This window comes from Nothoprocta perdicaria, unplaced genomic scaffold (assembly GCF_003342845.1).
Source record: "Nothoprocta perdicaria isolate Ctin4 unplaced genomic scaffold, notPer1 scaffold_212, whole genome shotgun sequence".
NCBI lineage: Eukaryota > Metazoa > Chordata > Aves > Tinamiformes > Tinamidae > Nothoprocta > Nothoprocta perdicaria.
Window position 1 is genome coordinate 1,254,607 of NW_020455339.1, and position 12,850 is coordinate 1,267,456.

The 12,850-nt window shown below is 40.7% G+C and overlaps 1 protein-coding gene across 1 annotated transcript; it reads left to right on the forward strand.

The window, feature by feature from the left end:
* Positions 1-2,504: 2,504 nt before the first annotated feature.
* Positions 2,505-12,458, forward strand: GPA33 (glycoprotein A33). Its single transcript, XM_026038553.1, has 7 exons — positions 2,505-2,611; positions 6,676-6,827; positions 7,696-7,906; positions 8,728-8,886; positions 10,939-11,058; positions 11,564-11,687; positions 12,126-12,458. Exons 1-7 carry the CDS (start codon positions 2,563-2,565, stop codon positions 12,250-12,252), a joined length of 942 nt encoding a protein of 313 aa, XP_025894338.1. The 5' UTR covers positions 2,505-2,562; the 3' UTR covers positions 12,253-12,458.
* The last annotated feature ends 392 nt before the right edge of the window (positions 12,459-12,850 follow it).

A 12,850-nucleotide genomic window follows, 5' to 3' on the forward strand; every position in this document is an offset into this window, starting at 1 on the left:
GGCATTCTATGATTCTATGATTCTATGAAAATTAAAACCTCTTAAAATCATCAATGGAGTTAGTCTTTCTGTCTGGCCACCATCAATGAGAGGACAGTTCTACAAACTTCCAAGGAATAAACTGAACATTTGCCTCCCACATTTATCAAAATTTCCTGTGGTCTAGACAAAGAATTGTCAGAAAGCAGTGATAGGATTTAAGTGCCTAAATATCATTTTCACTCTGTGCCTAAATAACTAACAGAAGCAATAAATAAAGTTCATCTAAACAACTGGCTTAAAACCAGATTTATGTAATCATCTGGCTGGTGAAGCATAAGCTGGAAAAACAGTTGCATTTAGCTAAATTTCCAAAACRGTGGGGCATTCGCCATCTCAGCAACAACTTATTTATTTATGATGCAACCGAATGACTGATAGAAACAGGGTAAAACTGGTCCCCCAGTGAAGCTAGCACTGATACCAATTAAGGCAGCCTTTCCAAGTTATAGACCATTAGGCAACAGGCAATCTTCCTTCCTCCTTCCAGTATAATGGAACAAGATACACTCCAATATAGTTGGAGATGACACACTTTATTACTTCTACAATTTAAATGACAGATTTATGTGAGAATAATGCTTTTGTTTCRGGGTTATCAACAAACACATACCATCTTTTAGACAGCAGGCTTATTAAACTCTTTACAAATACCTTTTTTAGGTATTTGAGAAATAATTGTTACAGGCATTGCTTTCAGCTAAACTCTGCAACTTATTTCTACTGTATTTTCTGATTAGCCCTTTGCTAATGTTCAGAAAACCCAAGTTACCCAAGGTATTACATAAGCAGTGGTACTAACAAGCCTGTTTACCAATGGATGCATGTCCACTAGTCCAGGCCCTTCAGCCCAATAAATGTTCCTCACATGGCCATCAGCTTTTGCCCCTGTGACTTTCCTCTGTGCCATAACAGAAGATGAGATGACCATGGTTAGCATGCACTGGTCGCTCAAGCACAAATTCTTGGAATGGAATGATTATTCCTAAGAGGTACCATTAATTTAGATTTCTCTCTTCTTCCAGCTGCTAATTTTTATGAGACTGAAAGGAACTTCCTATGTTTCAGATTGCTACCCACCTGCCAAGTTTAGTTGAAATGAAGCAAGTGGCTTTTGAACTACTGGGGAGAATACAGAGGCTATACAAACGATAGTGGAAATCTCATTTCTGCAAAGAGGATAATTGTATGATACCTGTTAGACATTGTGACCAACATCTTTTAGTGAATGTTCAGAGTTCTTATSTAGAGAGCTGAGAATTACCAGACAAAGTATGTATGGGCAGATGGTGTACATTGATGCCGTTTCTTTCACTTCCAATGTTCTTCAGATACAACATATCAAATGGGAACATCCACACTGTAGACACACACTTTTGAGGTAGCCTCCATTTAAAATCAATACAGAACTAATATTATGAATGCATTTTGAGTGTGATATATTTTATCTGAAAATTATGCTTTTCCCCCCATAGAGTGATCTGTGGCAGATCACTCATGCCATAAAAGTGCCTCCATCTCTCAAATAACTTGAAATGGAGCACAGGTGACTACCCTAGTGGAGATACTTCTTGGTGTCTATTGGCAATAAAGGGTTCAAAAGACATATTAGCCAGCTGCACTCAATTAAGTATAATGTCAGCTATTTGCCGGAGCAGCCACGAGTCCTCCCTTTATTCTCTGTCAGTTATATACAAGTAACTTGTACTTTACAAGCTTCCATCTACTTTTCCAAGTGCCTCCATACGGGAGATGTGGCTGGACTTTCTATATGCCTATATGAGTATGTAGTTAGCATCCTACAAGCTGTTGATCAGTTTATCTAACAATCTTTTGAAGGGAAAGGGAGAAAGTGGTTTTGGTACATGCTCCAGCTGTACAAACTACATACTTAATGATCAMACAGTAGGCACAAGAACATCTGGGGTGCGATTCATCTCAATTCAGATCTAGGGTCCAAATTACCATAAATTAGGTATTCTTGCAGGCACTTGAAACAGGTGGAATGAGGTACCTCAGTTCTTTAAAGCACAGACCTAGGCAGCTACCTGCCTGCAGTTGTGAAACACTTCAATATATTTGTTAAATCTAGCCTTAGGCTCCCTTAACAAATATTTGAGATGAATAAGATATATTTCCCTTAGTTATATGTCATCACATGCATGATTTCAGTCATTCTAGGGTACACTCCCAGTCACTTCGCCCTTTGGTTTACCTTTTCTCTTGCTTTACACACCTGCGTGCTAGGAGAAACTGGGAAATGTAGTTTCATTGGCGAAGGAAGGGTGAGTTTCTAAGTACTGTCTCTCCCCTTGGGCAGAGCAGAGCAGGCGATTTCAAAGCCTACTGGTGATCTGGCTTGTCATTCTGGCCAGAGGGGGAGTGGCGGATGGGTGAAGACCATATTAAAGCAGACTGAGGAAGTGACCCTGAGATGCAACTGTGAAGCTGGTGTTCAGCAGCAGCCGTTTGTTTATCTAACTACCTCAAAATCATAAGGYTTCCTGGTGAAACTAAGGAGAGATGCACAGGAGGAGAATGAAGGGACTTCAGTTGTTCGTTTTCAGTGCAGGTGAGTACTAATATGGTTATGTCCTCAAGGGTTGGGTAGAAGAAAAAAGCACTAGCAAGCGAGAATATCTCAATGGAATTTATGTGATTCTTTTTTTTTGTTTGTTTAGCAACAGTTCCTGCATGTTTATGATAAGAGAGATGTGTTTATCATTTCTATACTCAATGTCCAGACTCACAGGCATCTCCTAAAGCCACAAGACAACTTCCAGAACAGGGAAAGAATGTTATTTRTCATGATGCTGGAAAATGTTTTTAAGAATATAATTTTAATGGCGTCTATTAAACACAATCTTTGTGTCTGAAGAAGAAACTTCTACAATTGGAAGTGGAGAAGTCTTTGGAGTTTACTACTATATACATAAGTCTGCAYGTAGCATATATCTTTCTAAGTTTATACCTATTCTTTATATGTGCTTCTATATGACTTGTGATCTGTATATATTATGCATGGCAAGTGGATGCACACTAATCCCTACCAACACATATAAATCAGACAACTTATCCTTGGCCCTCATCACTGAATCCCYTCTCTGATCTCCCTTTTATTCTGTCCTACAGGGCCTAAAATCCCATTGCCACTGCTTTTTGACCTCTCTGTTGTCTTCTCACACAAAAATGCTCCTAAAAGTTCTCAGCTACTCATATAGAAATTGCTTATTTTTTTTTTAACCAAAGATGCTGAAAATGTCACCTTAACAGTAAGACCCAAAAGAAGAACATTCACAAAAACTAATGTAACTAGAAAAAAATGAACATGCTACCTATATAAGACACATGACTTGGGTCATGAATTGATGTTCAGAATATAAGTTGTGTCATCCTCTTGGTATTTATTCTACTTATTCATTATTCTCACATTTAGTGCTAGGTATGTTGCAGATTTGTAAATTCTTCTGAGCACACATCTACCAGTTTTGTGAAGGTCTTCCTTACTGTGGGAGAGCTGAAGTGATAATCCACTGGCCCGTGAAAAAAAAAAAAAAAAATGGAAGGTGCAGGAGGTTTCAGCGCTGCATCAAAATGCAGAAGCTGTACCTCATATTGCAGTGCAGTGTTGGGATGCTAGAGCTGTGCCAAACAAACTGTGTGAGGACCTCAGCGCAGGCTGACTTCTGCTGAGCAGCTCTTCGCTGCAACTGTGTGAATAACTCGTGCTTTGGCCTTCTCAATGAATGAAAAGTCCTGATCAGCCATTTTGAATTTAAGTATTTCATTTTAATGCAAAATAACTTTGCATTTAAGAGACTTTCTCCCTCTCGCTTCCGAATGAAGCTACATATATTTTCTGAAGTACTGAAAAATCAAAATCAAAGCATTTCCTTTTAGAAGTTCATTTTAAAACAAGATATTTCAACTTTTCCTGCTTTTCTCATTGTCCAAAACAACTCGGACAAAACAGTGTTAATAGCTTTGCTTGATCAGAATCTCCCCTTTTTTTATTTTTTTTCAGCAAGCAAATCTTTCTATTTTTTTTCACTGTGTTTTGATACTTTTTATTAGCAGTTATTCTATAAGGAATGTGAAAGAAAAATCATTTTTACTTTCTTCTTCCTTTGTGACTAGAACAAAGGTATAAGTTGAGCAAAGACAGAAAAAAAATCAAATTTTCCTTTAAAATGATGTAGAAATACCAAATATTAACAAAAATAGTAATTTTAAGGCTTAAGTCTAGATGATGCCATCCTTCTGCTAATATACAGGCTATTCAACTTCTCTGCTACTTTGAAATTCTGTCCGTTCAGCTTTTGTCAGCTGATTTTGTCATTTTAGATGGTAAAATAAGACTGTCATTTAAAAAAAAAAAAGCCCAAAGAACTGAAGAACAGACCTCAATTTGTAACTATGCTACCTATAAGTAGCTCATTGTTCTACTTGATAAAGCAAGATTGGTAATGATCAAATGATAGTAAAAAACCCAATATGCTGCTGACCACCACTTTCAAAACAGTCGCTGTCTTTGTGAAGTGTTGAGAAAAGGGAAGGAAAGAAATGAGGACAAGTAGGTGGTTTACCAGAATGAAACCACACAGCTTTCATAAGAGCCAGAAGGAGAAGTTGTTGAGGGAAAAATCAGAAGTAGTGGKAGGACATCAGACGACTGGCTTTAGGATGGGAGTAACAGATGAATTAGCAACTTTGCTTATGGACTGTTCCTCTAACACATGCTGTTTGATTTAACAGTTTTTTGACACTGCGCYGAGGACATGTTTGGGGAAAAAAGTAATACCCCAAATCTCATTTATTGTAGGATTTAGTCATCCATTTGGAAGATGGAAAATTTTATGTAAGGAGAGGTCTTAGGGTTGGGCAGTTTCTTCTCTCCCTCAGGGCTGAGTGAGTAACTCCTGTCAAGGAATGTTGGCCTGGTGGAACCAGTTTCGTAGTGGCAAAAGCATCGTGATACTGCTTTTGCTCCATCTCCCACTATAGACCACGGTGTTTTTCCCCTAAATGTAGAAGAGTTTGTCTATTCAATTACAATAAGCAACTGGAAGGATTTTACAGGTGTGGGAATTATTAAAAACGCAGTGAGGAGCTGGTGGCTATGCAAACATGGCCCTTGCACTAGGTGTCCTGGAGCAGGGGAAGGCCTGGGAGTGGCTGCAATAAAACACTGCTAGAAGTACTTTGCCCCACCGGCCTCCCTCGCTTGCTTTGCCTTCACTTGCTCTAAGAACGTCCCAAGCTGGCTCTAAGACAGCTGTGAGGAAGACATGTCTGTCAGGCAGTAAGAAGACAGGCCTATGTAGAGAGGGGTGAAAGTTTTGCTTGATATCAATGTTCCCACCAAAATTCTTGTCAAGAGGGAATATGCGGTGGTTCTAACAGGCAGGCTATTTCTAAGGAAAGGCTTAAAGGGCCATTTGTGATGATAAACATCGGAGATTTCCTCAAAAGACAGAAATGTGATTCCTATGGCACTGACAACAAGACCTTTGGGTCCTTCCATTCATGTTATTTTTAAGGGATGCCCTCACTACCACAGCCTGCCTTCCGCACATGGGGGCAGAGCACACCTCTGCCCTCCTCCACAACCCTCCCTATGGACCCCGTGACAGGAGAGCCCCTCTCTGAGGGGAGTGCCCCACACAATGACCAACCCTCCCGACCAACCCTGTGACAGGAGAGCCTCTCTGAGGGGAGTGCCCCACACAATGATGGGAGTGCACAGCACTCTGCTGCGCTGGTTGTAGGCTTAGGTTTCTCGAATGACTCAGCCTGGTACCTTAGAAAAACTGCCCTAACTGTAAGGGGAAATGGGGTGCTTTTCAGCACAGGCTACAACAGGCACAAAGGTCACCTAGGGCTGGGCACAGCTAACGCTCCAACAGTGAAAACTTGCTGCTGCAGCACTGAGAGCATTACTGTGGAGTAAGCTCAACTCAAGGAGTTCTCTGCAGCTCGCAACTCTTCCTATGTTCTGCACACAGAAGCTACCATACCCAAATAAAAGTGATTACTGATTCATTTATTAAAGCTAATGACTTATTATTAATGGCTTTATTTTGCTAAAATTCTCTGCTTTTCTAGGTTTTTTCCTGTCCAAGGTTATCACATGAACATGTTTTGATTCCTGAGCACAAAATGTCAATTCTTAATGGATTTGATTTGATGCAAGTTACCTGATAAGAGAATTTCCTTTAGCCCAGAAATCTGAAAATACCCATTTCTTAGTTTAGCCTGCATCCCAAAGACTGTTGGTACGCCCGTATTACCTGTTCATTTGCCTCCCTCTATATACTTTGTACCTGCCAGACAGTGTCATTTGCTGTCCCTTAAAAATCCTTAAAAATTTTTTGTCTGGGAATTTATGTCCAGGTAGAGAAGAGGGGATTGAATGTGAAAAGGACAGTTTAGCTATGAGCCACCTTGTGCAACAACTGCCCATAGCCAATCAACCACAGCCCACATTGCCTCCTGCTCAGTGGGCAATGCCACAGAGAACAAAGGGCATGTGGGATTGCTGTGGTGTGTAGGAAAACCAAAGGGACCAAACATGTAAATATGTAGAAAAACAGATTTCACTCATTTTGTTGACAGAAGTATCTGTTCTCTTTCTAGTTCTGGTAACTGTTCATGCCCTCACTGTGGAAACACCAGTCAAGAAAGTAGAGGTGGCACGAGGGAAAAATGCTACTCTTCCTTGCAATTTTAACACTGGGGCTGAGATCACTGCTGGGGACTTCGTTGTCTGGAGGAAAATCAACAGAGTGGTAAATCAAGAATCATAAAGAATCACATGATAGGTCATCCAAGACTGGCGGGGAGAAGAGAAGGAAGTAGGACTACATGAATGTGTGTTGGAAGACAGGATTCCTGCAAGACTTTATTTAAACTCAGAACTAAGCAAGTAGAAACTCTGATTCTAGGTTCAAGTTAGCAGTTTTATTGCATGATTGTAAGCCAGCCCCCCTCCACCCTTTTCTTTCCTCTCAGTCTTCCAACTGGCTACTGAGAATACATCACAATATGTACTTTGGATTTACCTCTGTAACCATAGATGAAATAWGCAAATATGCTATTAAAAACTACATATATATTGCTTAAAATACTATATAAAACACTTTAAGTTGATGAAATTAGTACAGTGAGAGTTGTTGAAGGCTTCCACCCTCACAGGGTATATTTGAAGATAAGAGACCTCTGAAGTTCTCTTTGACTTCTTGGGATTTAGTGAGAGGTGAAGCACCTTTTGGATATCTTGCAGTAACTGTCAAGGGTTTCTTTTCTGAAGATCCTTATTGGAGGAAAGCAAGAGAATATGTATGGGCATAGGGGAATGTGACTGACMTATGTACCTCAGACATGTTTTAGTATGTTCTGTCTTGGAGAGAGGTGAAAAAGTCTCATCAAAAGAAATCAGTAACTCACTGATTTGAGATACAGGATAAGGAGATTCTACATAGACATTTAAAGACAAAAACTTMTGAGCTTTTATGATTCTGGGCTTTTTGGCAAACTGGGACAGGTTTGAGGTCCTCTCTTGCAGATTGTTCTTAAGTGTGGGCTAATCCATGGAGTYAGGCTGCAAAGTCACACACAAGTAATTAAGACTGATTAAATTCCCTACTTCTCTGGTAGGATGATGTTGCCACTAGGTATTTTGATGGCCTTATACAGTATGGCAAGGGCTATGAGAATCGTATACAGTTTCCTGGTGAAGTAACGAAAGGAGACATCAGCATCATCCTCAATGAAGCGGTCATGGAAGACAATGGTACCTTCGCTTGCAATGTTCGTCTCCGGAATGATCCTCCCAGGCAGACTGCATTCATGGATCTTTTAGTCCTTGGTAAGCATGATGAAAACAACCCCAGATCCCTTAGATAATGCAGTGTGCGTTATTTAAGTATTTTTACTGTTTTGGACAACAGATTTTCTATTAAAAACAAAAACCCAACCTGTTCCCAGTCGGTCAAAATTCCATTTTCTATCTTTCCTACTACTACATAAGGACATACATATGTTGAGAGCACCCAACTCCCTTACATCATAGAATCACAGAATCCTTAATGTTGGAAGGGGCCTCTAGACATCATCTAGTCCAACCCCCCTGCACACGCAGGGTCACCTAGAGCATGTGGCACAGGATTGTGTCCCCATGGATCTTGAAGATCTCCAGAGAAGGAGACTTCATAACCTCTCTTGGCAACTTCTTCCAGTGCTCTGCCACCCTCACTGTTAAGAAATTTTCTGGAATACCTGAAACTTAACAATAACAATACCTGGAACAAGATACCTGAACCTGAGGAAAGATCATCCATTGGAGTTGTAAAGTGCAGTTTCTTAACTTCAGCCCCATTTTTGGGCCTTCCTCATTTCTCCTTTGGCTTGTCATACTCTATATATCAAGGGATCAGTTACCCAGCACCATCCGAGGTATCCCATAAAAGCACCTTATGATTACTTTTTGACTAACAAGCATCAGGAAGGGTAAAGCAAATCAGCAGTAGATACAGAAGTTCACTGCAGTTCTTCCAAGAAGAAAGTGGTAGGTGCAAGGCTAGCTTCTGTTTAGCATAGAAAACAAACAAGAAAACCACACAGATGTAGAAGATGGATTGAAATAAAGGACTGCACCTGGTTAAGACATTTCTGTTTTTCTTCCTTCAGTTGCACCATCCAAGCCAGAATGCAAGATTGTGGGGACAGCAGAATATGGGCAAACAATCAATCTGACCTGTGTTTCCCATGAAGGGTCTCCAACACCCACGTATGCCTGGCAAAGCTATGATGTACAAAATCAGCTACGTGCACTGCAAACACCAGGAGGTAAGACAAGTGCAAAATTTAAGCCTTGGTGTTCTTTTTATACAAATAAATACTTCTCAGTTGCTATGGATAAGGTGGGATAAATCAGGTTGGATAAAGCAGGTTTGTCCATATAGCCTAACTCAATTAACAATGTCTAGATCATTTCTGGGGTGAAGGYAAGCAGAAAAGTTAGTTCTGGAAGCTACTTGCCTTCTAAACATGACTACCTACCTAGAGGATGGTGGTATGAGAAACAACATTCTTGCTTTGCAAATGCAGAGGGCTGCAGTTCTTCAGGAGCACCATGTAAGGATATGGCCCTAGTATTTCATCTGCTTTTATTTTAAGTCAGAATCCGAACAAAACAAACTGGATTTCCATGACAGGATCTCTTGTAGCAGTATTCCTACAGAAGTAAGGGTGTAATAGTCTTTGAAGTGTAGTAGTGACATAGTAGACATATAGTGACATATAGTGGATATATACTCTGAAGTATAGTAGTGACTCATATTTATTGCTTTAAACAATGCTATTTCTTCCCGGTATGCTCAACTCCTGCATGACTGAGGATGCATTTGAATCTGTCTCTTCTGGTTTGAGCTACTGTAGCATTGCTATGTAGATAAAATAAATAGGATCAGACTCGATAGGATATTCGACTCTCTGGGTAACTCTTGCATAAATTATGTAAAAGAAGTGCTAGCTGAAATCCAAACCATGTGCCAAGTGAACACTATTCACTTGACTGGCCACTGAGTGGTGCCAGTGCATCAGACACAGCCCTGACCAYGCTGATTTGTCTTCCCAAAGCAATAGGTGACTGCTGCTGCCTTCAGCCTGTTCTTCCCTGTTCTTCCCGGGGAACAGAAGTTTGTTCTGATCCATTTCCATTTACGCTCATTTTCATTGGGGCAGTTGTCCAGTAAGTGTGGAGACTGCCTCTTTCTTCCCCCCTTCCCAGTGGTTGGAGGCTCTACCGTCACTACAAACAATATGTTTGTCAGTATTTGTGCTAAGTAAGTGTCAGTGCTACACAGTGTAACAAATTCTATTTGAATCCATTCCAATATTGATGGTGTCTGACCCACATTCTTCCAGCTTGACTCACCAGTCAATTAGTTTTGATTTAATTTACAAGGTTTTGCAGTCCAGTAATGGATTGCAATTCTCAGAGTTGTAAACATCACATTGGAGGGAAAAAAAAAAAGAAAAAAGTGGAGCATGCAGAGAGAGTAAGTAGAGATTGGAAAAAAATAAACCCCAAGAATGCAGAGGCTGTTGTTATTTGGTTTGCGTGCTCTTTCACCATCCGGCACTAGATGGCAGCAAAGAACTAAACAGAATTCTAGTCGCACGAGCAAGCTGGGAAGAAATGAAATCACACAGGGAAAAATAAAGCCTGAAAGCCATTGGAAATACTCAGAACTTGGTGCACTTAGACTAGGAATGTGGACCCTTATCACAAAGAAAAAAACCCATGGACTACACATTTAAATATTAACTGGAGATGCGGCAAACAAAACCTCAGTGTTCAGGGAGCTAAGCTCTGAGCTCTGTCAGGTTGGGTGGAAAATGTCTCGTGTCACAGTGTGCCTAGTCACTGCATTTCTTTTCCTTGGTCGTAACAATCAGAACTGAGGTACTTCTTGCCCTATTACAAGTCAGTTCACAAGACGGTCGCTTCCCAAAGCCAGCTACCAATTTGGCCATCTTAAATTTCTCCGTAGAGAGAGGTGCTCTCTTTGCTGCCATTTATCCACTGCAAACAAGCTTTTACTAAGGTTGCCTACTTCTTTACCTTTCAACCTACAATTTTCTTTCTAACAGGAATGTTCACRTGCCCTGTGTTCCCAGCAGTCAAAACTACACACTTCCATTTATCCTCCCGCAAATCATAGTAAAACCTGGAGACTAGCATAGGAAGTTAGCTGCCCCAGCTTTCAAGCAGGGCAGAACAACCCATCAGTTCTAATAACTTCTCTTCACTCCCACGAGCTTGGGCTAGGATCGAGCCGCTGTCCCCRTTTCCTTCCCTGCTCTAATTCTTTTCCTCCCTGGGTTTGTGTTTAGCAACAGGAGAACAGCTGACTCTGAAGAACGTCTCGGCAGATACCTCTGGTTTCTACATCTGCACTTCGAGCAACAGAGTAGGCCAGGAGTCCTGCAACATTACGCTCAGCGTTATGCCACGTAAGAGACCCGGCTGCTTACAGCAGAGTAGCTCCAGAGGATGCATCCTGTTTAAGCACGAAGGCATGAACAGAGACAAGGCAGACTGAAGTATAAAATTCTGCTTTTTTTGGTCAAAATAAGTGGATAAAAATAAGTTTTTTTAAAACTAATTCTCTGCCTCAAATGCTCCTAGAGCTTTTCATAGAGGTAGTTCATAGATAAAAGATWCATGTAACAAGAAGATAGGCCTAAGCACCCAAAGTCTGAATCTCAGCTCAAGTAACTGGAGCTGTTCAGATCCAGGGGCTCTACCATGTCTCTGTCTAAGCAGTTCTCCTATAGACATATCAGCAACGAGTACAGAATTAATTGCAACTGCTGTAATCCAATAAATGTGGTCTGGATCTGGTAGTAGGTTCCCACTCTGTGGTCTGGATCTGGTAGTAGGATCTGACAACAGGTACAGGCGTATTAAGTGCATTGGTTATGCTGCTAAAGAGGTCTTCTTTTTATTCCTTCATAGCATCCATGAACATTGCCCTGTATGCTGGCATCATTGGAGGGGTTGTTGCCGCAATTGTAGTTATTGGTATTTTATCCTACTGCTGCTGCTGTCGGGAACGCAAGGACAAGGACTACGAGATGACGTGAGTACCTTTGCTAAGCAGTGAATGGAACATGTGAAGGGTTCCCTTTCTCCCTTTGGCATCAACATACGAAATGGAAAGCTCAGGCGGAAGAAAAACCACCAAGGAAAGTGCACACTGCCTTCTCCTTTTAGTTTCTACCATAGAGGCTTCCACCTCTTCCCACAGAATATCCCCAGATGCCTTCAAGCCTTGGAACTGAACCCCTAAGCCAAAGTCAGGCAAGTTAGAACAGGATGGGCAAAGATACCCCAGTCATCCTTTCCTGTCACATACATTAAAAAAAAAAAGGAACACACCTCATGCATCACTAAAAAGACTCAGTTTATGGAGTTGTTTGATACACTTTGTGGTGGACTCAGAGCAATAAGAATCCATTCTAATGCAAATTTTCTAACTGTTATTAACTAACATCTCTATCCTGGAACAATGTTTTAGGGAGAGAGAAGATAGAAATGAACCCCCCCAGGTGATGCCTTCAAAGAGTCAGCAACCAGATGATGATTTTGAAGATGAAGAAAGAAGTAGGAGGCTAACACCATCCTCAGAACCTGCTGAAGCATAGACATCATGCTAGAAATAACATCAAATCCTGCTCTCAATGTAAGAAGTAGTTGGGGGTTTTGGTTTGTTTGTTTTCCCCCTAGAATAAACAAGTCAAAGCTAACAGCTCTGACTTCAGGTTTCCAGGACAGAATGTCTTTGTCTCCCTGGGGAAACAACAACAAAAAAGTACTTAATATGCAGTACGGACTAACATAACCTCACAGCAAAAAAAAAAAAAAAAAAAAAAAAAAAAACCAAAAAAACCCATATTGTCCCCAAATAACCAGTCTTCCAGACTTTCACTTTCTGTAAAAGATGCTAGTCATACTCGTTTGGAGAACAAAATTACTGTTGCATCCCTGCATCCACAGAGGGTTTCGAAGATCACTCACTGCATGCCCCTGAGAAAGGATGGCCTTGGTTATGGCGTTAGGCAATATCAGAGCTTGCAGTTCTAGCACAGTGACACTGTCCAATATAAAAATGATTTTATATGAGCCTGAAGCAAGCTTTTTTAAAAAGATTTTTATTAAACATGTTCTTTGTATATATTATCTTGTACTTGTAAATAAAAATTTGGAAAAAAAAATCACAGCTGACCAATGAAAGCCTCATGT

What these genes read in the sequence shown, in the direction of transcription:
- GPA33 (XM_026038553.1), top strand. Translation starts at nt 2,563, where the DNA reads ATGCACAGGAGGAGAATGAAGGGACTTCAGTTGTTCGTTTTCAGTGCA. An exon ending in GTTGTTCGTTTTCAGTGCAG is followed by an intron (nt 2,612 to 6,675) that starts GTGAGTACTAAT and finishes TTCTCTTTCTAG; the next exon opens with TTCTGGTAACTGTTCATGCC. An exon ending in TGCACTGCAAACACCAGGAG is followed by an intron (nt 8,887 to 10,938) that starts GTAAGACAAGTG and finishes GTTTGTGTTTAG; the next exon opens with CAACAGGAGAACAGCTGACT.